This window comes from Martes martes (assembly GCF_963455335.1).
Source record: "Martes martes genome assembly, chromosome: 6".
NCBI classification, from domain to species: domain Eukaryota; kingdom Metazoa; phylum Chordata; class Mammalia; order Carnivora; family Mustelidae; genus Martes; species Martes martes.
This window is the reverse complement of record NC_137893.1, coordinates 53,319,585-53,346,391: the sequence shown is the minus strand read 5'-3', so window position 1 is coordinate 53,346,391 and position 26,807 is coordinate 53,319,585. Positions and strand designations below refer to the sequence as shown.

Here is a 26,807-nt window from a genome sequence, read left to right as displayed (position 1 = left end):
GTTACAGCGAAAGGGAAGGCTATTCCAGTATTGTATGCTACATAATCAAGAAAATATTTAAGTACAAAATTGGTTTTCTGTTTTTAAATTTTTTTTTTTTTTTTAATTTTAGAGAGAAAGTGCAACAAGCAGGGAGGGGGATGAGGGGGAAACTCAGGCAGACTTTGAGTTTCGTGCAGAGCCCAACTTGGGGCTTAATCCCAGGACCCTAAGATCGTGACCTGAGTCCAAATCAAGAGTCGAATGTTTAACTGACTAAACCCAGGCACCCCCAATCTTGGTTTTCTCTTTCAGGAAGACTGATGAGCTTCTGTCAGCCCTTAATAATCCCTGGTTAAGTTCACTGAGTTCTTCAGTTTCTATGGTGTCTGGAGTTTTCCACCATTCTAGACTGGATGACTAGGGGCTAAGAGTGACACTTCTGCCCAGTCTCAGCCACTCCCCAGTCTGGAAGGGTTCTTATTTGTATGTTTAGATCAGTTAATGAGAAGCTGAAAGTTAAGAGAACTTGTTCTGGTTATTGACTGACTGACTTTGAGAAAATTACTTATTTTCTCTGGCCCTGTTACCTTTTGTTGTTGTTTGTTTCCTTTTTAAAACTAAACAAGTGGTTTTATTTTTTTATTTTTTAAATTTTTAAAAAGATTTTATTTATTTATTTGACAGAGAGAGATCACAAATAGGCAAAGAGGCAGGTGGGGGGGGGGGAGTAGGCTCCCCGCTAAGCAGAGAGCCTGATGCTGGGCTTGATCCCAGGACCCTGAGATCAAGACCTGAGCCAGAGGCAGAGGCTTAACCCACTGAGCCACCTAGGCGCCCCATAAACTGGTGGTTTTAACACATTTTAATTGAAGGATTGATATGCTGCAAAGGGAATGCCTGACTGGCTCCGTAAAGCATGCAAATCTTGATCTTGGGGTCATGAGTTTGAGCCCCATGTGTGAAGGAGAGTTTACTTAAAATTAAAAACATATATGCTTTAGAAAGATGTACAAGTCATAAATGAATAGCTCAGTGAATGTTCACATATGACACATGGTCTGTAGGTTTTTAGCCTTTTTTTTTTTTTTTTAAATGCAGCCTAGTAGGAATAGAACTGTATTTAAATGAAGGGGCTTGACTGCAGAGCTTATCTTCCCCACTAAGTCCCTGAGATGATCTCGAAGGGCATTTCTGGCTTTAGCGCAATACGAATTTAAAGATTTATTTATTTATGTTAGAGAGAGAAAGAGCATGCGCGCAGGGGGTGGGGCAGAGGGAGGGGGAGAGAAGCAGACTCCCCACTGACCCCACTGACCTGCTAAACAGGGAGCCCAACTCTGGGCTTGATCTCACAACCCTGAGCTCATAACCTGAGCAGAAATCAAGAGTCAGATGCCTAACGGACTGAGCCACCCAGGCATCCCTAGCTCAGTATGAATTTAAATGTTTGTAGTAGCACTTGGAAGTATTGCAGGGGTCTTTAACACCTGATTAAAGAGAGACATGCTAAAAATAAATAAATAAATAGAGACATGCTGAAGGGAGGACCTTTCAGTTTTAGGATAACAGAAAAGAAGTTTATGCTTCCTTTTGTATATCACCCCAAAACAACTAGAAAAGCAGGAAACAGAAACTCCATGTTTCATTATCTTGGAGATTATACCTGCACTCCTGAACCCTGTGGTATATGCAGATGGAAGTGGGTGGAGCAGGAACTGACTGGGGAGGGTGGAGGAAGTTGGGACAAAGAGGCTGCAGAGGGGGTTATTGAAGAAGCAATTTGCTCCGCACAACTTGCAAAGAGCTTAGAAATCAGAGGCATGAGGATCTTGGAAGTTAGAGATGAAGTGTGGGTCTGATAAGAGGGGCTGCTGCTTGAAATTCTCTATGAGAACAATTAGTGCTAAGCCCTAAACCCTAAGTAAGAAAATTTCCAAGAACCAAAGGCCATGATTCTATAGTTTAAGTACCCAGTATGATGAATTTTTTCTAAAAAGAGAGGGGAAAAAACCCCCATAATATCACCATAAAATTGTAAAGTGATAAAGAAAAGATTCTAAAAGTTCCCAGAACAACAAATCATAATCTGTTAAGGATTGGTAATCAGAAAGGCATCAGACTGTAGCAGCATTAGAATCAACAAGTCAGAGGAACAAACTCTCACAATTCTCAGCTGAAAATTATTTCCAGCCTTGAATTCTGTACCCACACATATTGTCAGATACATAAAATATAGTTTTAGATTTGCAAATCTCAGTCTCTTTCTTTTAAAATACTCCATGCACTGTTTCAGAATACTTCTAAAGGAATTGTTTTAATGCCAAAAAATGAGGGAGAATAGGGACGCCTGGGTGGTTCAGTCATTAGGCATTTGCCTTCGGCTCAGGTCATGATTCCAGGATCCTGGGATTGAGCCCCACATCAGCCTCCCTGCTCAGGGCCAAGAAGCCGGCTTCTTCCTCTCCCACTCCCCCTGCTTGTGTTCCCTCTCTTGCTGTGTCCTTCTCTGTCAAATAGATAAATAAAATCTTTTTAAAAAAATGAGGGAGGAGAGATGGTAGGGAAAACCAGAAAGAGCAAGCCCTGGAATCTGGGCAGGTTGAACAGCTGGCTCAGGAGAGAGATGATGATGAGTCCCCAGCGTTAGAAGGGACCTTTCCTGATGAGAGCTGTGCAGTGGGACTGGGGATTAACCAGCCCAGATTTGGAACTGGAGGAGGAAGGCACTTGAAGCTACCAAACAACAACTGAACACTAATTAGGGGCGCCTGGGTGGCTCAGTCATTTAAGCATTTGCCTTCAACTCAGGTCATGATCTCAGTGTCCTGGGATCAAGCCCCGGATCGAGCTTTTCCTTCTCCCTCTTCCACTGCTCCCCCTGCTTGTGTGCTCTTTCTCTCTCTCTCTGTTTCTGTCAAGTAAGTAAATAAGTAAATAAACAAATAAAATCTTAGGGGAAAAAAACACTAATTAGATAGGTTTGACTGTGAAGATCTTATTGAGAAGTTGTTGGAGGGTACAAATATTTAGAAAAAGTTACCCAAAAAATTGAGTGAAAAAAGAAAGAGCTTCATTTTTTTTTTAAGTTTATTCATTTTTCTTTTAAAGTAATCTCTGCACCCAGTGTGGGGCTCGAACTCACAGCCCCAAGATCAAGAGTTGTGCTCTTCTAATTGAGCCAGCCAGGCACCCTGAAAGAGCTTCAGTTTCTAAGTGCAGGGTAAACAACTGTTGTCTAAGAAAGGAAACAGACATTGGATACCTCTTGGCTCAGCTGCAAATTATGTTTACAGTCATAATTGAAAGTGGTTTTAAAAAATTATGATATTGGTTGGTTTGAGGAAAGGAGAAAGGAACAGAATAAGAGAGCTCAGGCCTCACCTAGCATATAATTTGAAATAAGAACATAAAGACTACAGTATGGTGACTGTAGGTAACAACACTGTATTGTGTATTTGACAGTTGCTGAGTGAGTAGGTCTTGAAAGTTCTCTTCATCACAAAGAAAAAATTGTAACTATCTGTGGTGATGGTTGTTAATTAAACTTACTGTGGTAATCATTTTGCAGTATATACATATTATCAAATCATATGTCATACACCTAAAACTAACATGATGTTATATGTCAATTATAGATATTTTTTTTTAATCTTTTTTTTTTTTTTTTTTTGACACAGAGAGAAATGTCACAAGCAGGTAGAGAGAGAGGGGGAAGCAGGCTCTCTGCTGAGCAGGGAGCCAGATGTGGGGCTCAATCCCAGGACCCTGGGATCATGACCTGAGCCGAAGGCAGAGGATTAACCCACTGAGCCACCCAGGCGCCCTGTCAATTATATTTTAATGAAAAAGATGAAAGACATGCTTTAGAAATAATCACTACAAAAAAGTAAATACTGATGACCCAGCCAAAAGCATTTAAAATATTTAAAATGACTGGATTTAGGGGGCAAGTCTCCTTCATTTTATTGTAAACCTTGACATTTAGAGAAGCAACTCAAGGAATACTTGTAAGAATTACTTGAGTAAAAATTAAAATGGGAAAAATAAGATAGGCTTGCTGACAACTGAAATTTTCATTGAGGACCCGCTTTTATGGGATAATCCCATCCAAAGTAAAGTTTCTCCCTTACAGGGTTTGATAAGTTGTCATTACTAAGGCCATATTCAAATGTTAACATATGACCTGAAAGTTTTCTGACTAGAGGGCTTTCACTGAGTAGTCTTGGTTTTTCATTGACAAGGGTGTCTTCAGTCTGATGCTGCAGGAACTCCAGCCCTACCTTCCTTTGTCATGGTGCCAGTATTTCTAAATTCAGTCATAAAACCGAGGTTCCCTTATTTTTTTGGCTCAGTGATGCCCAATTCTACAGTGACAGGATAGGGACTCCTTGCTCATTTCTGCACTCCCCTGCTCCCTTCTCTGCTCCAGACCACAAAGATTCAAAACAGGGGTACGGGCATTGAAATGTTCTGCTTTGCCTTTGGTCTTCCGAAGAGGCTAGCTCTACATTATGTGGTTAGCTCATACTGAGCCCTCCAGTTGTCCCACGTACCGCGTTAGGTACCAGGCGCACAAAGATGAATAACATCACAGTCCCTCTTGTCAGAGAACTTGTAGTTTAGTAGAGGAGGTCTATAGGTAAATGGGTAGGTAGTGATTTGAGTAATAAACTTAACAATCAAAGTATGGATATACTAAATGAAGTGCATTTCTGCTTTCTGCTCCCGGACACTGGAAGTTGTTTGTGGTGATGCAGAATGACTCTCAATATAAAATTTGTAACTTGGTGTGCATGTCTTTTTCTTTTCCTTCTTCTTTTCAGCTGATAGACCAGTTAAAGCCTGGTGGGAGATTGATATTGCCAGTTGGTCCCGCAGGTGGAAACCAGATGTTGGAGCAGTACGACAAGCTACAGGACGGCAGTGTCAAGATGAAACCCCTGATGGGAGTGATATACGTGCCTTTAACAGATAAAGAGAAGCAGTGGTCCAGGTGGAAGTGATTTTATCTTCTGCTCTTTCTTCTTCCACACATGCAAGGTGAAGGGTGTGGATTCTAAGACATTAGACCACAAGAGCTGCTTTTTTTGGTTGTCACCTTTATGCTATTCCATTTTAACATCAGAAATTCACTACATTAAAAATCTAGAAAAATTTTGCATGAGTCTGCCCTTCTTTTGGTTTAACTCATATCTTTGGGAAAGGGGGGTGAGACTTGGTTGGCACAAAGGTGGGTTTTTTTTTCCTTTTTTTTTTTTTTTTTTTTAAAGAGGCATTTAGCCATAGTTCAGAACTTTCTAAGGATATTTTATTATCAGCTATTCTGTTTCTGTATTCACAAATCATTTTTGTAGCTGCTCTATGGTCATGGAAACAAAGGCTTTGGTCTGAAGAGAAGGGGCCATCCTTTCCTGCCTTGTTCATACCCTATTGAACCATTGTTACAAAGAAAAAGAAGGGAAAAGATACTCTTGTCCCAGTTTTCAAAGGTGTCAGAATCCCAGAGAGGACATTCTTCCTCTCAGCTTGCTTTGCTTTCTCTCTTTCAATCAGGTTCATTGACATTCCTGTCTAACAACCTGTGCCTGTTTTACATTCAGCTCCTGTTTCAGAGCCGCTATAAGGAATAAACTTCTCGCCAGTCTATAAAACTGGCCAGCCCATTCTGAAGCCACTCTGAGTTCCTGGGGAGGGGAGTGGATTCTGTGAGTGCAAAGCCAGTGCAGTGCCCAGGTCTCACAAACCCACCCAAAGGGCCAACAGCATGCAGCATAATCGTCAGCACAGCATGGCTCATTGTAATGCCTCCTTGTGTTTTATGTCTCAGCATTATTGGAGTATTTTGTCTGAAGCCAAAGTTTCTCTCCTTCCTCTGTCCTCCTTCTCCCTTCCCCTCCCTGTTTCTTCAGTGGGAAGGAGAGAGAACAATAAGTAAGGATGGCACTAGCTAAGACTATTTAAAATTCAGTGTCAAAATAAGAAAGACTTTACAAGTTTCCTTGTTTTAGAATCTTTTTTTTATTTGACAGAGGTATTTATTTTAAGATAATTACTTCTTTAATGAGTAAAATGGTGATTATAAGTTTCATAGACTTCTTATTTTTGTTTTTTTTGTAAAGAGGAAAGATACCTTTTGAGTGAATGTTTAATTGCAAAAATGATAATGAATCTAAATTAGTTTTTCTTTTCACTCTGATTGGCCATTTCTGGGATATCTGACTAGGAATTGCTTTATTCTTCACATAATGTGGATTTAGCTATTTTCTTTGAATTCTAACCTGGAACACAGCCACTTCTTAAAAAAAAAAAAAATTAAAAAGCCATGAGTCCTGTCAGTTAAAATCATATAGTTATTAACAACTAATTATAGCCTTCCTTGACTTTGCTTCTAGTATGGTTATGTTGTTATATAATTGTATAGTTGCTGTTGTGTAAAAGGGGCAAATATACACTGAACTTACCAAAATTTGACATCAAGTGAGAGTTCAGATTTTCATTAAGAAGTTTAAGTTTTCTTTTCTTTCTTTTTTTTTTCTTAAAGATTTTATTTATTTGACAGACAAAGATCACAAGTAGGCAGAGAGGCGGGTAGAGAGAGAGCCGGGGTGGGTGGTGGGAAGCAGGCTCCCTGCTGAGCAGAGAGCCCGATGTGGGGCTCGATCCCAGGACCCTGGGATCATGACCGGACCTGAAGGCAGAGGCTTTAACCCACTGAGCCACCCAGGTGTCCAAAAAGTTTTCTTTTTATATTCAGTGAATACTAGTATTGAACATTCCCCTGTAGTTTGATGATGAAGGAATTACAATGGTATTTTGTTTTTATAACCAGACGTGGATTTAGCATGAAGCAAATGAAACTTAAGCCTCAGGACCTTCACATGCTAAGGGGCCTTCTCAGCCAGTCTTGTTTTTAGTCCTTTTTTTCCCTTCATGGAGAGGTTACCCCCCCTTCCCAGGTCATAAAAGCTCTAGATTTCCACAATACCTGTATCTACCCCTTATAAAACTAAACTATTTGTATTAAATTTAGAATAATTTTTAAATTTATGGACAAGTCATTTACCAAATATATTTAGTCATTTACCAAATATTTAAATGTATATGCTTGTTTTTCTTTTTGGTTTTCAACTTTTTAAAAGATTGAGCAATTTTACACACATGTATCACTGGAAACTTTTCTCTAGTTGTACCAGGAGGAATTCCAAATTCTGTTGTAAATTTCCTGTTTGTTCAGACACATTTTCCTACATCCAAAGATGTAGTGGGTCTGTTTTGTTTTGTTTTGTTTTGTTTTAAGTAAGCTCTGTGCCCACTGTGGGGCTTGCACTCATGACTCTGAGATCAAGAGTCGCTTGCTCTACCAGCTGAGCCATCTAACTGTCCCCAAAGATAATCAGTTACTTAATTGTAAATCTCTACATTTAAAGAATATAGGTTTAAAGAATGTACAGGTGAAACAAAATCTGAAAACAAAATTGGAAGAAACAACTGCCACATTAAGTATCTTTTGTCCTAAAAGGAATTACTAGAACATAGGGTGTTTCAAAGGGTAAAGCAACAACAGTTACTTAAAATCTGAAGAGACCATTAATAGGCTGTTTCTTTTTGTATTCTTAGACTGTCAGTCAGGGTCCAGAACAGAAAGTATGCTCAGCTTGGATTTGAAGTGATTTTAGTGAAGGATTGTTCAAAGAAATGTGGGAAAGGTTATGGGAATCTGGAAAAGATGTTGACATACCCAGGGACCAGGAACCTACCATGATAGGCTATAAGGGGAGGAAACAATTTTCCTGGAACTCACTGAGAGCAGGGACTGTACTAAGGCCATGGTTACTTAGCTGAGAATTTGAAACTGACCATTCTTGTGGAACTTAAAGTTACATGGTAGATCCCCCCAAAAAAATCTACAGAAGACAAACAGGCAATTAGAGTGTAGTATGTTTAGAAGGGAACAGTTGTGTTGAAGCCAGACAGTGAAGTAATCAGAATTATATTTCAGAAAGATGACTTTGGCTGTGGTATAGAGAGTAGATTGGAAGGGGACAGAATGACTTTCAGAAACAGAATGTGGTTGTAGCAAGTTAAGGGTGAAATGGTGGTGGCCTGAATTAAGGCAGTGGTAGTAAGGATAGAATGGGGTTGAAAAGAGTCACTTACCATTTTTTCAGTGCCCAGCCTACATCAGAATTACGATCTCAAAAGCTCCTAGTCCGTTTTATTGCCAGGTTAGGTGATCTCTGTTCTTTCAGATTTTCTTCAGGATTAATTTAACACTGCATCCCCATGCTTGCTTCTGGACCTTCTCTTGCTTCTCACCAGCCTTCCATCCTTCTCTTCCTGAGGAATCCAGAGCTAGTTGCCATGCCCCCTGAGGGTGAGATCCAATCTTTGCTGAGGAGGGGTGGTAGAAACTATCTGGGGGAAATATGCCCCAGTGGGCATGCTGAATTCTCATGCCAAATAAAGCCCAAAGCCTGAATGTAGACTTACATTTCTGTATACTTGGAAAAATGTCACATAATTTTAGTGGCGTCATAAAAGGGGAGACAACATCAGATGTATGAGCCATAGACCTAGAACCTGTGGTATTCTGTTCATGACTATGAATATGTAGTAGTTGTATTAGTTGCTTCGTAAACTCTTCATATTTTTTAAATTCGTATTTTATTTTACGTAAGTATATGTAGAAATCAATATTTTGTTCATCATCTGGTAAGTTTTTTGTTTTTAATGGTCACAAGAGTCAATGGAATAAGTCCATCTCTGGTTTGTGAAACTGAGTAATGTTTCTGGATTCTCATTCTGTAAGCGCTTTGGTTATCAATGTCATCTCAAAGTACCATATGCACATGAAAAACACATTATGAATTGGTTGGGTGTTTCTAAGATTGACGGGTTAGGTCCTAGGGTATCCAATTGTTCCTCTGGTCATATTGTTCTAGATTGTCCCTTTTTAATTTCTTTACATATGTTATAGCATTATGACATTTTGCATCTTAAAGGCAGGGATACATTTTGTTGCTTTTGGAATTCTTTTTATGTCTTTCATAATGCTTTGTATAATTTGCTTTATTATCTCAGAAATCCCATTAAGTAGAACCCATTCATGGATTTTGATTGTTGTTTCTTGGTGGCATCTTCTCGTTTGTTCTTGATAAAGAATATATAATACTAATGTTAGTAGGTTAGAGTTATTAACCTAATAAGTTATATATAATTATACATTATATAATAAAATAATATATAGTTATTAACCTAATGAATATGTTTAGCACATATATAATAAAGAGATTACTAGAAATTTAGGACATAATACTTTTTATTATAAGTGATCTACACATGTAAGTCAGATAATGATAGTTATGTGGAATATGGAATATTAAGTGGAAAAACAAATGACTTGAAAGTTATATAGATTTTGGAGTACTAAGATGTGACATTTATAAGAAATGTCAAATTTTTGGTTTTCTTTGGCACCCTAAATGTTAAAATTTAGATCTATAGACTTAATTTATTTAGCTTTTCTTTCTTTTTTTTAGTGCTATACATTTTCTTTATTTGTTTTTAATAATACTACTTCTGACTACCAAAATAATACATATGTAATGTAAAAATTTTTAGAAGTACAAAGGATGAAATAAAAATCACCCACAGTCCCAGAACCTAGAGATAACCACTATTAACATTTTGGTTTTTTTTTTACTCTATTGTCCATAGTTCTTTATCTTTTTTTAATCATGAGATCATGTAGTACCATTATATTGTAATCTCCTTTTTCCATATTATTAAGTGTTATCAACATTGTCACACACTGTTAGCTTTCTTACAATATGATTTTCCTCCAGTTTTATTGAGATACAATTGACATAGAATTATATTACTTTTACATGTATAATATAGTGATGTGATATATATATATACTACAAGATAATTACCACATTAAGTTTTGTTTTATGGTTTGAGGTCTTACATTCAAGTCTTTAATCCATTTTGAGTTGATTTTTTTTGTGTGTGTGGTGTTAGATGGTCATCCAGTTTCATTCTTTTGCATGTGGCTTTCCAGTTTTCCCAGCACCATTTACTGAAGACACTATCTCTTCCCCACTGTATGTTCTTGGCTCCGTAATTAATTGACAGTATATGTGTGGGTTTATTTCTGGGCCCTCTATTCTGTTTCATTGACCCATGTGTCTCTTTTTATGGTACTGCCATACTATTTTGATTATTAGAGTTTTATAATATAGTTTGAAATCAGGAAGAGTGATACCTTCAGCTTTGTTCTTTCTAGAGATTGCTTTGGCTCTTTGGGGCTGTTTATGGTTCTATACAAATTTTAGGGTTGTTCTGTTTCTGTGAAAAATGCTGTTGGGATTTTGATGTGGATTACATTGAATCAGTAGATTGCTTTGGGTAGTATGGGTATTTTAACAGTATTCATTCTTCCAATCCATAAGCATTGTGTCTTCCATTAATGTCTTATACTTTTCAGTATACAGATCTTTCACCTTGTTTAAATTTATTTTAGGCACTGTATTCTTTTCTGATGCAATTATAAATGGGATTGTTTTCTTAATTTCTCTTTCTGATAGTTCATTATTGGTGTATAGAAACACAACTGAATTCTGTATACTGATTTTGTTTCCTGCAACTTATTGAATTAGTTTATTAGTTTTGACATTTTTTTGTTTTTAGGGTTTTCTATATGTAACATGTTGTCTGCAAAAAGAGATAGTTTTACTTCTTTCTTTCCGATTTTGATGCCTTTTATTTCTTTTTCTTGCCTAATTGCTCTGGCTAGGATTTCCAGTGCTATGTTGAATAAAAGTGGCGAGAGTGGGCATCCTTGTCTTGTTCCTGATCTTAGAGGAAAAGCTTTCAGCTTTTCACCACTGAGTATGATGTTAGCTGTGGGCTTGTCATATATGGCCTTTATTATGTTGAGGTACGTTTCCTCTCTACCCAGTTTATTGAGAGTTTCTATCCTTTTCCTTTTTAAAAAAATTTTTTTTATTGAAGAGGATATTTGGAAATGTTTGTACTGTGTTGGGCAGTAAGGATATTTATTTATAATATCCTTATTATTGCAATAGGCAAGTCAGATATGGTATATTATTTTACAAAAACAATAGTATCTTCAGTTCACATTTTAAAAAGCACAAATGAATTTATGAATAGAGCACTTTGCAGATGAACTCTTTGTAGATTAAATATTTTAATGCTTGCATGAATTTAAGTAAAATCTATTCTATGAGAATTATAGTGCTTAAATTATTTAGAAGAATATTAAGAGCAACAGAACTGGTAATTTGTCATTAAATAGATAATCCAGTACTCCATGACAGTGGCAGCTTATGGGAGACATAATCTTTAAAATAATTTCTCACACAATTTACGAAATTCAGTTTTTAAAAAGAAGCACATTATCTTATAGTCCCTTAATTCACCACGTACCTGGAAAATCTTAGTTATTTATTTACTTTCCCTTCAAACTTATTTTAACTTTTAAAAAACTTTTTAATTTTTATTACAGACAGATTGTAAGAATAGTACGAAGACTTCCTGAATCTCTTCATCCAGAGTTACCAGTTGTTAACATTTTTCCACATATGCTTTCTTGCTCCCTCTTCCTCTCTCCATATACACACAGGTCATATTTTTTCTTGAAATCATTTGAGATTTAGCTGCAAACATCATACTTCTTCACCCCTAAAATTCTTGAGTGTTGAGCAATGTTTTTGTCACTCAGATTATCCTGAAGTATGAAGCTTTTTGGCTCTTTTGGTAGCTTTATTTTTTTACTTTTAACAGCTTTATTGAGGTATAATTTACATGCCATACACTTGCGGCTGCATCCTTCCTTCCTTCCTTCCCTCACTGGCACTGGCTGGTACAGTGCTGCACCCAGCTGAGGGAATGGTTTCCTTTAGAGCTGAGAAACTGCCTTCTGAAATCAGCTGACAGATGCCATCTACACAGGATGCTTTTTCTCCCAGAGTTTGGGTTGAGAATGACCCACTCAGCATTTGTTAGCAGATAGTCTAAGCAAAAGACCACATTTTTGTCCAGTTTTGTCAATGTAACTATAAAAAATGATTCCAACTCTAAATACCCATCACCATTTTATGATAAGTAGTGTTAGCAAGATCCTAGGTCTAAAAGTTAAAATTTCTTTGAATTTTTGGCCTTGGAGGAAGAAAGGTACCTTCAGAGAAAAAACTAATGACTCCAGGGCCTTCAGGTCTCATATTTCATTCTGGAGTAGCATGAGAGATGTTTGGATGGCTGACTTCCATTTTTGCTTTGACTTGGGGCTGTTTGCTTTTTTTTTTTTTTTTTTTTAAATGCTTGGGGATGGGTGTATTTTTACTTACTAATTGTATCTAAATTATTAGAAAGCCAAATTTTGTAGTAAGTAATGCCTACTTATATGTTTCTCTTTTTACCCCCAGGGATGAACTGTAAAAGCGCCATCAGCTTGACCAGTATATAATATTACAGTGGATTGCTCATCTCAGTCCTCAGAGCTTTTTGAAAACCAACAGCATCACAGCTTGTTTTGGACTTCGTTACACTATTATTTTCAGCATGAAAATGTGTGGTTTTGTAGGGTTTCTAGTTCTTCAAAGGGGCACAGAAGCCGAGTTGGTGAAAGAACGATGCAGAGTATAAATTTGTGTATTATTACTTTAACACGCCCACATTTTACTTTAAAATATTAAAAGACGGGGTTCCACTAAATGGAAGACTTAGTTTGTGAATTAATTTTGAGGAGTGGTTTTTCTTAGGCACTTAATTCTGTTTCAATATTAATTTATCAAAATGCTCTTGTGCATATCAGATAACACCACCGTTCACAAGTTAAGATTCCTGGTTTTTGGATGTCTGTTAGCTGCCACTAAGAAAATAGAGATGAGCTTCCTTTTTAAAGCTTTCGATGTGGTGTCATAGAGTAGCATGTTGTAGATACAATCAGCTGCTTTGTTACCTTAAAACTAAGCATTTGTAAATATTAAAACTTGAGAAGATGGCAGGTGATGTCCTTTACCACACTTAGCTGTTCAGATTGGACTTAACTGACATAGTTCTTCCTTTCCCTCTTTACAGTTTTAGGAGACTTGTAGCTCAGTATCGTTTTTTCTGTTTCTAATTTGCTGCTGATAATGTATATGAATTTACCATGCTGTGTAAGCTGGGGCCCGGTCACTGAACAGTTTATGCAGTGCTGCTTTGCCAAATAAAGTTAAAAGTAAAAGAGGCATGGGTGGTGTTTGAATACAGAAGAACGAACCACATGTCCACGATATACGGAATGCTCGCTGAGATCACAGAGAGAATTGTGTCTGTGATGCCCCGTTTTATGAAATTGGAGTAGCCTGGATTGGTAACATTGATCCGGCTGTGCGTTTGTAGACTGTGACTATGCAAGGATTACATCTTTCTTCTCTGCCCGACATAGGCCTTGCCCTCTTGTAGAGGAACAGCAAATGCTGAATGAGTGAGTGAATGAACTGACTTCGTGTTAGGGAACAACAGGGTTAAGGATACATGTACCAAAACCCATTTCTCATCTATAAATAGATTTATTAATATAATGACTGGAAAATGTTTCTACGAGGGCAGTAGCACTTTGGGATCTTGTTTAAATATTGTGGTCTTAAACCTTTTATTAAAGGATCTTAGTCTTTCTAGGAGTTCTAGAACTTGAGAAAAATATAAACTAGATCTAGTAGAACTAGTACCCCCAGGAAAGCAGCCCCCCTCCTTTGTGCAAATGTATAGGATTCTGCCAAGTCAGTCCTTAGTGTGAGGCACCTCTCCGCCACCTCTTAAAGTCTTAAGCTTTATTTATTTAAAAATGGTTTTTTATGCACACATCTTTTTACTGGTGTCTCTTCTTGGGCAAGATGTCAGACATAAGAAGCCAGCATCCGTTGGCGGCTCAAACTTGGGAGTTTCAGTTCCTGCTGGCTTCAGTCTGCTGCTGTTGGTGCTGCTTCTGGACCCAGGTCATGGACCCTTTGGGGGCAGGACTCAGTGTCACTTGAGGTAGTTTCAAAGGTTAAGTTTTCTTTAGGTCTTAAATTGATTCTTAAACTTATTCACTAGTCTATATCCTTCATAGCCATTGCCAGCATCTTATTATTTGTAAATCCCTTATGTTAGGTCTTGGGGTGAGAAAAAGTACTTACTCTGAAGGAGTTTACAATCCGGCCAAGGGGACAGTTTATAAACACAGTAGGGCCAAGTGCCACCTGATGGGTATAGACAAATGCCATGCCACGCATTACTGTTGGGTTCTACGCTTTTGTGAATTAAAATTTTTAAGTGTTGAAGAAACAGGAATGGATTTTAAGGGAGCATCGATAAGTGGCCGAGAGAGCAATAATGAATTTTAACTAGGTCAAAGAACATTCTTTTTAAGGGAGCTGAATTTATAGATGTGCTGGTCAGAGATAAGAAATATCTCTTTAATCTGTAGTATTCACAATCTCTATAATATTTTAGCATGCTGTTTTTTCTTCATAGAAGTGATTCCTTCACACAGTATAAAGAGGACAAAGTTCTAGTTTTATGAGATCCTATTGAAATAAGGTGTTTTTACAGATTTGATTTTATTAAAGGGCAAATCTAGCTCCTGGTTAAGAATAAAATTAAGAATTCCAGTTTTTTTTCTTTTCTTTTTTTTAAAGATTTGGTTTATTTGTTTGACAGAGAGAGAGACAGAGAGAGAGGGAACACAAGCAGGGGGAGTAGGAGAGGGAGAAGCAGGCTTCCCGCTAAGCAGGGGGCTCCGTGCAGGGCTCAATTCCAGACCTGTGGGATCATGACCTGAGCCGAAGGCAGACACTTAACCAACTGAGCCACCCAGCCACCCCAAGAATTCCACTTTCTAATGAGGGTTTCAACTCTTTTCCAATCAGTAACTTAAGGGGAAAAAAGTGACACTTTAGGAAAACAATACATTAACATTGTGCAAATATTTAAAATTCCATTGCCCTGATTTTTGAAAACCACCATTCCTGAAAAAAAGTCAATTACACCTTTTTTTTTTCTTTAAGATTTTATTTATTTACTTGGCAGAGAGACAGCAAGAGAGAACACAAGCAGCAGGGAGTGGGAAAGGTAGAAGCAGGCCTCCTGCTGAGCAGGGGTTGAAATGGGGGCTCAGGGCTCAATCCCAGGACCCTGGGATCATAACCTGAGCTGAAGGCATGCTTAATAACTGAGCCACCCAGGCCCCCCTTGATTACACTTTTTAAGTTGACTATAATGTATCTATCCTAAAGCATCTTAAAAATTCCATTTTTATTTTATTTTTTAAAATGATTTTATTTATTTATTTGTCAGAGAGAGAGAGAGAGCACACAACCGGGGAGGAGCAGCAGGCAGAGGGAGAGGCAAGCGGAGGGAGAATCAGGCTCCCCGCTGAGCAAGGATTCCCAAAGCGGGACTTGATCCCAGGATCTTGGGATCGTGACCTGAGCGGAAGGTAGACGCTTAACCAACTGAGCCTCCCAGGCATCCCAAAAATTCCATATATTTTAAAATAGGATAACATGTTTTAGTAATAATCTAATGCTCATGAATTTTTTGAAGCCATTCTTAGCATCAGATTGTCAGCAAAGAAATAAAGCTCCTCCCTTATCAGAGAGGAGGTGTTTCTGGTTTTTAGCTCAATGTTAACAAATTTTCCAGCAGTTTGGTATGGCATGAAAAGAGCTCATATGCAATGGTCATTGAATACTAATGTAAATGAAATAGCAAACAGGTAATTTTTTAAATGTTCTAAATGGGGTTCAAAAGGCCAATAGCTTAGGTAAGTGCTAAAATTCTTAGAGGGTATAAATCATCACATCCTCCTACAACTTAGTTCTTTAGAAAACTACACAAGTAAACAGAAGTGTCTTAGCAGAATTCAGTTTCATTTCTGTTGATTTCTCCTCCCATTTTTCGGGAAGATAACTCTGTTTCATCCCCATGTGTTTAAAAGAGTGGCTGAAATAGATGGCCGGTGAGAAAATCCTGCATGAAGAAAACTGGCTGGGCCACGTGCCTGAGGAGTTTGCATCTGTGTACTGTAATAGCATAAAAATGAAGCAAGTCCTAGAGTTTCCTTATCTTTAACCCATCTACCAGTGCTGTAATAGTAGGTGTTAACTTCCCTCCCCTCCCCTGTAATAGGTGTTACTTCACCATAGTAACTGTGTGGTCTGGGCCAGGACTCTAGGAAGTGCTCCCTTGCTTGGTGGAAGAGAACATCTGACTTTTAGTTCCCATAGATGCTATCTGGAGTCGGGGAATCCCTCTCTCCTCTTTTCCCCTTGTTCCTTTCCTGACATGACAGCCGAGGGCTGCTGGAGCCAAAGAACTCATTCTTACTCGGTTGGAGTGTCCTAATAGGATGGGCATCACGAGAGGTATACTTTTTTGTCCAAAGGGCAGGTGATTCCAACACTGAAGACATTTTAAATATGAGAGGGCAGCAACCCAGAGGCCTAGGGCAGCTGAGGACATTTATATTTGAATTCCCACGCACCAAACACATCACTGTGTAACACCCCCTACCCCCCGCCAAAGGATCACATCACAGGGAGCCATTTTTTGTTTTTTTACTGGCCCCATTTATTTATGTTTTTTGGTGATAATCCTGTCAAGATTTAGCTTATAAATTATATTATAGATGAAAGCCTGCAGGATTTCCACATTAACACAATTGTGTCAGTTGTAAATAATTTATAAAAAAGGATATTTTCTGGGGAAAAATACCTGCCCTTCTTTAGGATCTTGGCTGCTGTATGCGATTAGCTTGCAGGGAACAGTTGGATCAAGTAGGCCGGAAGGTACAAGTGTGGGTGTAAAGGTGAATCAGACTATTGCCCCTCAACAGTGAACAACAGGGAAGGCATGATCTCAGATTGCACAGCTCATGGTTCTTTCTCATTTCCTCGTTCTTCTATACACACAGATTACACAGATTTTTCTCGATCTGTTTTTATCTGTGAAACTGCTGTGTTTAAATATGAGAACATAGCTTTTTGATTTATTTGGAATTTTGGGTCCTCAGTCTTACAAAATGATGATGAATGAAAATAAAAACTTTTTTTTTAAAGATTTTATTTATTTATTCGGCAGACAGAGATCACAAGTAGGCAGAGAGGCAGGCGGGGAGGGGTGGGGGGAGAAGCAGGCTCCCCGCGGAGCAGAGAGCCTGATGCAGGGCTCGATCCCAGGACCCTGAGATAACGACCTGAGCCGAAGGTAGAGGCTTTAACCCACTGAGCCACCCAGGCGCCCCAAAAACTTTTTTTTAAGTCCATATACTCAATATAATTTTCCATAAGCTTTTCAGTAAAAGTTAAAGTAATTTTAAAATGTGTTTTGAGGGGCTCCTGGCTGGCTCAGTCAGAAGAGCATGTGACTCTTGGTCTTGGGGTTGTGAGTTTGAGCCCCAGAAAGGGTGTTGAGATTACCTAAATAAATAAAACTTTAAAAATTTTAAAAAGTGTGTTTTGAGAAGTTTCCTAAGTTTTGAAATGACTGTATAGAAATATCTTTAAGCTGAATGATACTGTATGTTGATCTCTTTCCAATTTACAGGGTGGTAGCTCACATCCAAGACTCAGAGCTGAGGTGATGGGAGAATCAAAATGAGTAGGAATGAAGACATACTGAGAGATGTACATGAAGCAAAGGGAGAAGGCTTGGTTCTAACCAGTTCATCTCTGGACACATTTGGGTTTCCATGTGTCTAACCTTATTTTCATCCTTGGTGGTTTTATATTTAACAAAAAAACAAAAAAACAAAAAAACTGTTTGCTGTTCAAATAGCCATGAAATATGCACTTTATTTAGGATTCTAGAACTGAGCAAGACCAGAGAGCTGAGAAAAATGCTGCCAGTGCCCAAGAAAAAGTCAGCCACACAATTGCTTAAAAAGCCAGGGAGATGAGAACATTTGTGAACAGCAAACTGCAAGCGAGGCTTTTCCCTCTTTCTGTATGGTGCAGGCAGTTTTTCATTAGAATTACCATTCAGTTTTAATGTCATCAGTTGTAGAAAACCTGGAGTCCAGAAAAGAAAAGAAGTAACTGAAGTCACTATGATAGGAACAAAGTGGCGCAATCCCTAAACATGAACTTGGGGACAGTATAACTTAGCAGAGACCCCAAATGACCATCTCAGGCTTGGAAGCTTCTGTTACGTGGCGTCATCGCTGCGATGTGGGCAGAACGGGAGAGGACATGGACGGTGCCTGGGCTCCTGGGCATACCACACCGCGGTACGTTTCTGTACGTGACATCCAGAGAAACCATCAGCAAGGTCTGCCTCAAACCCCCAAACTGAAGAATAGAAATCTGCATCTCTGCGTCTGGGTTGCAGGAAAACAGTGAAGAACAACTTGAAACAGCCATCAGTGGCTGAGGAGGGTCACTGAGTGTGAAAGTGAATGGTGGAGCCAAATCACAGATGATGAAAAGGCAGTAGGAGAAAGATGAGGCCTTCTGTCATCTTCCTGTGGAAGAGAACAAATCTGATCCTCAAGCAACTGGAGACGTTCAAATGCTTGGGGAGGGATGGTGACGGCTTTTGTCTACTTGTACTGAGAATTAGAGCAAAGAAGCTGTATGGTTTCTTTTTTTCTTATTTAAGGTTTTATTTATTTGAGAGAAAGAGCGTGAGAGAGAGAGAGAAAGCATGAGATGGGGGAGGTCCAGGGGGAGAAGCAAACTCCCCACTGAGCAGGGAGCCCAGTGGGATGGGACTCGATCCTGGGATTCCGGGATCATGACCTGAACAGAAGGGCAGTCACTTAACCAACTGAGCCATCCAGGGGCCCAGCTGTACATTTTCTGAAAGATGGCTTACGTGGGCCTTTTCTCTCTCAGGAAAAGATACATTGAGACACAAGAACATGTTTGAGCAGTAAATAGTGGACAATCTTCTCTTTGAAATTATTTTTAAATTATCTTAGATGCAAAACTCCTCCAATCAGATACAGGGAAGGTGACTTTTAAAAGTCCCATTCAGTCCATCTGATAATATAACTATTTTGTAGACCTTGATTCTCCTTCTTTAATTCTTAATTTCCCCCTTTGCAAGATAAGGTTGATATGATTAAATCCAGGTAATATAGTAACAGCTCAGTAAAAGCAATTTACGATGATGATTAGATTAAAAGGTTATTTAGAAAGGTGTAAGAATAAAATACAATTTATTAAAGGGATATTGTACACATGGAGGTGGACATCTTTTCTCAAGTATTTCAACACCATAGCAATGCTAAACCGTGTTTAATTTCTTCATGTATAAAAAGATGTGCCGAAAGATGAATGTCTTATCAGTTTTTATTTTATTGGGTATGGCTATAGTTGACACCCTTCTCTAGAAAAGCAAACTGCAAAGCGTCACAGAGAGTACAGATATCCTAAGGTCATTCACACGGTCGTTTCTCCAGTCTGCCCCTGAGGAGAACATTAAATCTTTGCTCAATTCTAAACATTCAACAAAATGCATGGACCTCTTGGGAAATAAAAGTAATCAATTTCTTTGTTTTTTTCTAGAACTAATTTTCCATTTATTAATGTATTCTCTTATATTTCTGACCCAAATTAAGCCCTTTGCAAAAGGGACAACTTACCTCAGGTTCAGTCTGAAAATAAAGTGTTCTACAGTTTTCAAGTATTTTAGAAGATTTGCTCCTTCTAATAAGAAGCCATGTGATATAAATAGTAATGTGGGAGTCTAGACAGGCACCACATGACAGAGTCCTCTCAGGAGGAGGATTTCTAGGATGTGTATAATCCCCAGTATGAAGTGATGATGGGAATAATTCGCCTTTAAAATCCTACAGACTAATTTAAAGGGAGAAGATGCTAAGCTAGATGCCAGTTTTCTGTAAAGAAGAATTTGTGCAAGGCTGCTTTCTGCTCTGGGAAAACATGAACCTGCCATGAACAGATTGCGTGTCCTAACATCTTACAGTGCTAAACAAACGATGGAGAAAACTGGCCTATTCCACCAGATGCAAGAACCTGCTGATACTTCCACATGGGACATTTTTACAAAACCTGCACCTTGAAATCCACTCAGTGTTCTGCTTTTCAATTTGAATGCATTTTTCTCTTCCATCAACACAGATTCCTATTGAAAACCAGTGACTGTATAAATAAAGCGGCTGTGTTCTGGACTATTGGGCCGTGTCGAGTAGATTCGAGAAAGTCCTAATGGTCCTCTTGGCATTGTGCCCTCGGCTAAGTTTGCATTAAATGTTTGACCTGCCACCCCTGCTGCCACCATGGTTTCCCATCTCCCTCCAGGACCATGTCACAGCTAGTTGTAATCCAGAGTCAGGGCGTCTTCTCCCAAAGGCAAGCCTGAGGGAACAGCCACCCAAGGGACCTGAGGTCAGAGGCCCTGGGATAAACTCACCTCACCTGTCCTGACGATGCCTTGATGTGTTCTCGAGGGTTACAATTTCAACATTCCTGCCTGAGGTCTAAACTCACTTGAGATCCTTTCTCAGAAGCAGGTTTTGAAGGGGAGAAAAGAAAGGAGGGCACTGGAACAGGAAGGCCTCCGAACAAGAGAGAGCTGTGCGTGAAGTAGTCCAGGGCTGCTGGGGGCCACTGGTCGGCTTCTAAACAGTAAAGGGTTAGATTGCCATTCGAAGGCTGCCCCTCAAGAGCCCGAATTTTCTGCCTTGGCTCAGGGCAAATTGCTATTTTCAGGGACAGCGTACCTAAATCAGAATTAGATTCGTGAGTCTTTACTCATATGGATTCCTCTCTAAATTCCTAAACATCTCACATACTCCCCAAAGAAACTCTTTCTACAATAAATAAAAACAGGTTCGGGGTTTGCAGAATTTTCTGAGGTTTCGGTATTTTTCTCAGCCCAGTTCAGATCAAAGTGGTTATAAAGACGCAGAACCAATCTACGGATCAATGATGAGGAAAACAGCTTCGCCCCCTGCTCCTCTAGTGACACTTGTCACAGATACATCCCATTGATGAGGTAGTCAGACTCCTCAGACGTGATGGGCCGAGCTTTCTTCAATCTCTGTTTCACCAGGCGCAGCCGGCAAGCAACCATGAGGAGCAGCAGAGCCATGATGGCCAAGCCCAGGGCCAGCGGCAGCACCGCACCTGTGAAGTGGGGAAAAGTGAACAGGGCGGGTCAGCGATCGGCCACGGCGACGCTGCGGTTTCCTGCGGGAGGAGCGATTGGTGGGCACTGTTCCAGTTCTTCTGAACCGTTCCAAAAAGCAGGGCCTTGTCCTATCGCCACTTTACAGGGGAGCTAAGTGCGCAGGTTACTCATGGGTCTGAGAGCACGTGGGCTGTGAAGGACAGGTGTCCTGCTCCAACCCACTCTTCTTTCAAGCCACATCCTGTACCAAGATCCTACAACACGTGGGTAGCATAGCGGGCCCCAGGGTTGCAGCCGGACCGCCCCCCCAACCCCGACCCCCGCTGCAGCAGACTGAACGGACCGCGGGGAAGACATGGCGCCCAGGGGAGCGGCTTTCAGCGCAGTCACAGATGACACTGGGGGATTTGCACGTGAGCAGTCTCTTGGAATAAGTATGGACTCACTCCTGATTTCTTGTACTGGTTAGGGCTTGAAGAAATTCACTTTCTTTTCTAAATCCAGAGAACCTGCCCTCAGCCAGTAAGAACCACTGTTGAGAGCCAACTTCCAACTACGCTGGTGTGATTCCAGCTAAGGGTACTTGGAGAAAACATCTCTCTAGTCCCCTTTCCCCGGGTCTCTCCTGGGGGGTGCGTCCTAGAGGCCGGGAGGAGCAGCAGCCTCTGGAGGCCGGCAGAAGGCTGGAAGGGACAGGGTGTGCCCTGGTTGGTGTTCCTGATCGAGCTCTGCAGGCCCTATTCTTAGTCTGACCTACTCTTGAGCCAGACCAGGCTTGGAGGCGATATGACGGAGCTACTTTTAGCTTGCAGGGGTCTTGCCAACCCGTGGAATTAGAGGGATAAAAATGCCCATCGCATAAGCTGGTTCCATAACCTTCCCTCTCATTCCTTCCCTTGCTCAGGCAGCATTCAGTCAAGGCTATGTGCCTGACACAGAGCTGAGTGCTGGTGACCCACAGTAGGCCCGAGCTACAGAGGCCCGGCACTGTCCTAAGTGCCTTTTTAAAAAAAAACGATATGTATATTTTTAAAGACTTATTTATTTAGACAGAGAGAGAGTTTTAAGCAGACTCTACACTCAGTGTAGAGCTGACATGGGGCTCAATCCCATGACCCTGAAGTCATGACCAAGAGTTGGACACCTGACGGACTGAGCCCTCCAGGTGCCCGCACTCTTCTAAGCGCTTTATGGTATAAATCATTTCATTTTCACGACCACCATATGAGTTGGCACTAGTATTCTACCCATTTTGCAAATGAAGGAACTAAGACATCAAGAATGAAGTGACTTGTCCAAGCTTGTAAGGTCGGTGGCGGAGCAAGGACAGGGCCCCAGGCCCGGCAGCTCCAGACCTACTACCGTACAGAACTTCTCCAAAAGGGAAATGAGATCATGATTTTTAATGACTTCAGGTCTGGTAGACAAACGTTTAAATGAAAACATACCATTAAGTACTAGAATTACTATGATAGAATTAGATAGGAAGCGCAGATGTAAAAGGAGTGGTTTGTGTATCCGGTTCCTAGGATTTTTGCTCCAGTGGTTTAAATGTATGATGGAGATTCTTTGGGGGTGGGTTGGGGAGATTAAGTGTATTTTCTGACATTTTTGGATTGAGATGCTTATACTTGTTCCAGGTAGAATTTTCTTAAGGTTTCTGGAATTTTGTTTTAAAGATTTATTTATTTGATTTCTTTGAGAGAGAGAGGGCGAAAGAGAGCATGCCCCCTTGGTCACAGAGGAGAGAAAGAGGGATATCTGGAGAGAAGGAGAGAATCTCATGCAGGCTCCCTGCTGAGTACAGAGCTGATATCACAACCCTGAGTTCATGACCTGAGCTGACATCAAGAGTCAGATGCTTAACTGACTGAACCCCCCAGGCGCCCCATAGGTTTCTGGGTTATTTGGGCCTTAATATGTGAGAGTCTTTAGTGTCAAGGTCGTGGCTGCAGCCACAAAGTAGAAGAGACTGCCAGAGCGAGAGAGAAAAGAGGGAAGCCCACAAGTGAGGCCCTAGGAAACACCAGCATTTAAGAGGGCAGACAGAAGACAACCCAAGAGAACAGAAAGAGGTGGATCGGAGAAGCGGCAGGGCAGTCGAGGGAGAGCAGTTTGGGAAGCATAGGGAAGAGACTATTTCAAGGAAGCACTTGGCTGAACCAAATGCTAAGAGGTCAAGTGGGGTGAAGCCCGGAGAGGCCAATGGAATTAGCAATCAGAAATTCTTTTCAGGGAGACTGAAGAAGGCATGCTGTTTTGTTTTTATGTGTTGGGAGAGATCTGAAAGTGTCTGCATCTGTTGGGAGAACGAGCCCATAGAGAAACAGATTAAAAACACCTGAGAGTTCATCAATGCTGGAGAAACGTACCTGAGAAGATTAGGGGCTTATATCAAGGTCAGGGGGAGACAGACCTTGGAAAGAGAGGACGCTTCTTCCTTTAGTACTGAAGGCAAGGAAGCAGGTGGGTGCAAACAGAGGAGTGTTCCCCTTTGGGGAAGCGTAGCTGAGGACAGTCGATCACTGGGCTTGTTCGGGGCTGGGAAAGGACTAGAGGCTGTACTCCTAAATGTGCATGATTTGCATAGGGGTGAGCATCAGTGCTTAGGCTGCGGGGAAGGGGGCTGAGCTAGAAGGTCCCAGTCCCAGGGCTGGGGGAGCAGGTGCAGCCATGGTAACAACAGAGCAGACATATATTCTTGGGGAATTTTCTATTTGCCAAGTCAGAGATGAGGTGGCCACACTGTCAAGCTGATTCCTGTTTAATGCTTTGGATGCAAGAAACATGGAATCTCCCATAAAGAACTTGCTAGAATACTGCAAACTATTCTAGACTTTTCAATAGTCATTTGGCATGTTTTCTTCACTGTCTTTAGTTTGGGTATTTGGAGATTTAAAATTTTCTAACCCCTTATGAAACACATCAAGATATAATTTTCTCAAGAACCAGCTAAGGAGAGGAGTCAGGTATTCTGCTCATCTGAGTGGGAGTGACGTTAGTAATGCATGACACATAACTGGAACGGGCAGTCAGAACAGAGACTCTGCATACAACCAGGCGCAGGAGCCAGGCAGGCCTGGTTTCCCTTTATGTGTGCATGGGGGACAGGGCCCTTTTTAATGAAATACCCAGCAGGCCAGCAGGCTGCACAGCATCTAGGTACCTGGGGTCTGGATTATTCTGTTGGTTAATGGTTATGCTTTAATGTTGTCCAGATTTTACAAAGAACACCCTGCGGCAAAAAGAAAGCCTTCTCCACATTCAGATCTATAATTTAAGAACCATCTTTCTTTCACCTAAATCTTTTACTAATTAGTTTGTGGGATTTAGGACTAAAACCTACCTTTCTACAAAACTAGGTCAAAAGGGTTTTCTTTCTAGTTAAAAACCACCAAAATCATGGAATTGTGATATTCTTCTTGTACTCACTACACATTCCCTGGACCTCCAACACTCTTTCCTCATACCTGTTGTCTTTGGGCTTTATCGCTGGAGCAGCTGGAGAGAATTAGGTGCTCTAAGATCTCTACTCCTGTCACAACCAAGTCAAGCAGAAGAGCTCCCCCCCGCCCCCCCCCCCCCCCCCGTTCATCAGGCTCATCGTATGAGCCATGCAGTGCGCTAAATGCTTTCATTGTCCCATTCGTGCTCCCAAACGGCTCTGAGGCAGGGACAGTTGTTATCTCCATCCTACGAATGAGGAGGTTGGGATCCAGAGAGAGAAAATCGCCCGCCCCAGGCCATGGAGTTTAGTGGTGGGACGAGGGTTTGAACCTTGGCATCAGATTCTAGAGCCCGTGTTTTTAACCTCGGTGCAGGAGAATTACTCTTCCCACAGAAATGTTACACCTGGGAAGGAATGTAGCAATAATCTAGTCCAATCAACTTATAAAAGAGGAGCCAAGGTCCAAAGATGTGAGGTTACGAGTTTAAGAGCCCAACCCCGCAGTGTGATAGAGGAGGTGAGAATCCCACGGTTCTTCTGACCACAGGTCTTTCGGGACCCTGGCAGCTTCCTCTGATAACTGCAACGGGAGGACCTGTGATTCTACAGACATTTATGCTCGGCAGTGACTTTCCAGGTCACACATTTACCTGTTTCTGGGGCTGGGTGTTCCCCTCCTCCTCCTCCTCGATGGCTCTTGGACTCAAAAATGTAATTTTCCTCTTTTCTGTTCTTCCCTGAGGAACCACGATCTACAGGAAATAAACAGAATGTATATTGAAGGTACAGCAGAAACTTCAGAAAACAGACATGAAAATAAAGCTATATTTATTTTTTACAGAATTTCTCTAGTAAACCTAAGTCTGTGTTGGGTACTAGCGCACTAGGTGGTTGCTGTGACCAGTTTAGTAATGTGGAGGATGGGGCCCGAACAAAACTGGCGGCAGAGGGAGGGGGAGAGGCACACGGGCACCGGGCACCGGCACCGGAAGCCCTACCCTGACCCGGGAGGAGGAGGCCTTGGCTCGAAAAGTCAAGGGTAATGTCTGGACTTCATAGAATGGAAGGCAGAAGCAGTCCACAGAGGTTTTCTTTTAAAAAATGAACAGAGCGGGCGCCTGGGTGGCTCAGGTGGTTTAAGCATCTGCCTTTGGCTCAGGTGGTGATCCCAGGGTCCTGGGATTGAGTCCTGTGTCCCGCTCCCTGCTTTGTGGGGAGCCTCCTTCTCCCTCTGAACCTCCCCTCTCTCGTGCTCTCTCATTCTCTCTCTCAAATAAATAAGGTCTTTAAAAAAAATGTGAGCAGTGAGCATACATAGGGCATTCAAACATGCTCTTTGACTTTCTCACCCAACCCTACTTGGCAGGGGTTCATCGCTTCATGTGCTCTGGTTTGGTCAGAGAGGTTTGGCTCCTGCCCAGGTTCTTTCGAGTAGTAAGTGGGTCACAGGGCTGGGGTTTGGTTTATTTATTTTACCTTTTTTTTGAGAGAGAGAGAGGGAGAGAGAGACTGTGTGCGTGTGCCAGGAAGTGCTGGGAGGTGCAGAGGGAGAGGAAGAGAGAGAATCTTAACCAGCCAAGTCACCCAGGCACCCCAGGGCTGGGATTTAGTATATGTGCTGCCGAAGAGAGCACCCCAGGGCTGGGATTTAAACCCAGGTGTGTCTAACTGCTTGTGGGAGGAAACCAGCCCTTGTGATGTAATAATATGTTGTTAGTTGCTTACTCTATTTAGTTAGACGATACTTTTGAGAGCGAATAGTGAGAAAAATCAAATCTTAGGACTTTTATCCCAGGTCTGATGAGCCACGATTGTACCATTGTATCATCTCCTATCTAGGAATGGACATTTGTGTGCTTATTACATTGACACTATAATGAGGAATGAGCCAGTGGAGAGGCCCTCCTGCTGTGATCACAGGGGAGGCTGTGGGACTATATTACTCTCAGTGACAATATATTAGAAATGATGAATTGACATGGGGAATTTTACTGAGAAACAAAACCAAATTTTAAAGCTCCTGTACTCGGGGCACCTGAATGGCTCAGTGGGTTAAGCCTCTGCCTTCGGCTCAGGTCATAGTCTCAGGGTCCTGGGATCGAGCCCCGAATCGGGCTCTCTGCTCAGTGGGGAGCCTGCTTTCCCCTCTCTGTCTGTCTGTCTCTCTGCCTACTTGTGATCTCTCTCTCTGTGTCAAATAAATAAATAAAATCTTAAAAAAAATAAA

At 40.9% G+C, this 26,807-nt stretch overlaps 2 protein-coding genes across 5 annotated transcripts in view; one reads left to right on the top strand and one right to left on the bottom strand.

The window, feature by feature from the left end:
- Window positions 1–13,239, top strand: part of PCMT1 (protein-L-isoaspartate (D-aspartate) O-methyltransferase) — a 43,963-nt gene extending 30,724 nt beyond the window's left edge. Inside the window, exons 7-9 of one of the 3 annotated variants that reach the window (XM_080805308.1) lie at window positions 4,806–4,975; window positions 10,781–10,924; window positions 12,432–13,239. In XM_080805308.1, coding sequence (XP_080661434.1) covers window positions 4,806–4,975; window positions 10,781–10,924; window positions 12,432–12,444 — 327 coding nt within the window. In that variant the 3' untranslated portion in view covers window positions 12,445–13,239. Of the gene's footprint in view, window positions 1–4,805; window positions 5,023–10,780; window positions 10,925–12,431 lie in introns of all 3 variants that reach the window. The other 2 variants (XM_080805310.1, XM_080805309.1) reach the window with 2 other exon arrangements.
- A 5,940-nt stretch (window positions 13,240–19,179) lies between these two features.
- LRP11 (LDL receptor related protein 11) overlaps window positions 19,180–26,807 on the bottom strand; it is a 45,664-nt gene continuing 38,036 nt past the window's right edge. For both annotated transcript variants that reach the window (XM_080805306.1, XM_080805307.1), the window contains exons 6-7: window positions 25,231–25,332; window positions 19,180–21,128 (exon numbers count right to left, since the gene is read on the bottom strand). In XM_080805306.1, coding sequence (XP_080661432.1) covers window positions 20,974–21,128; window positions 25,231–25,332 — 257 coding nt within the window. In that variant the 3' untranslated portion in view covers window positions 19,180–20,973. The remainder of the gene's footprint in view (window positions 21,129–25,230; window positions 25,333–26,807) is intronic.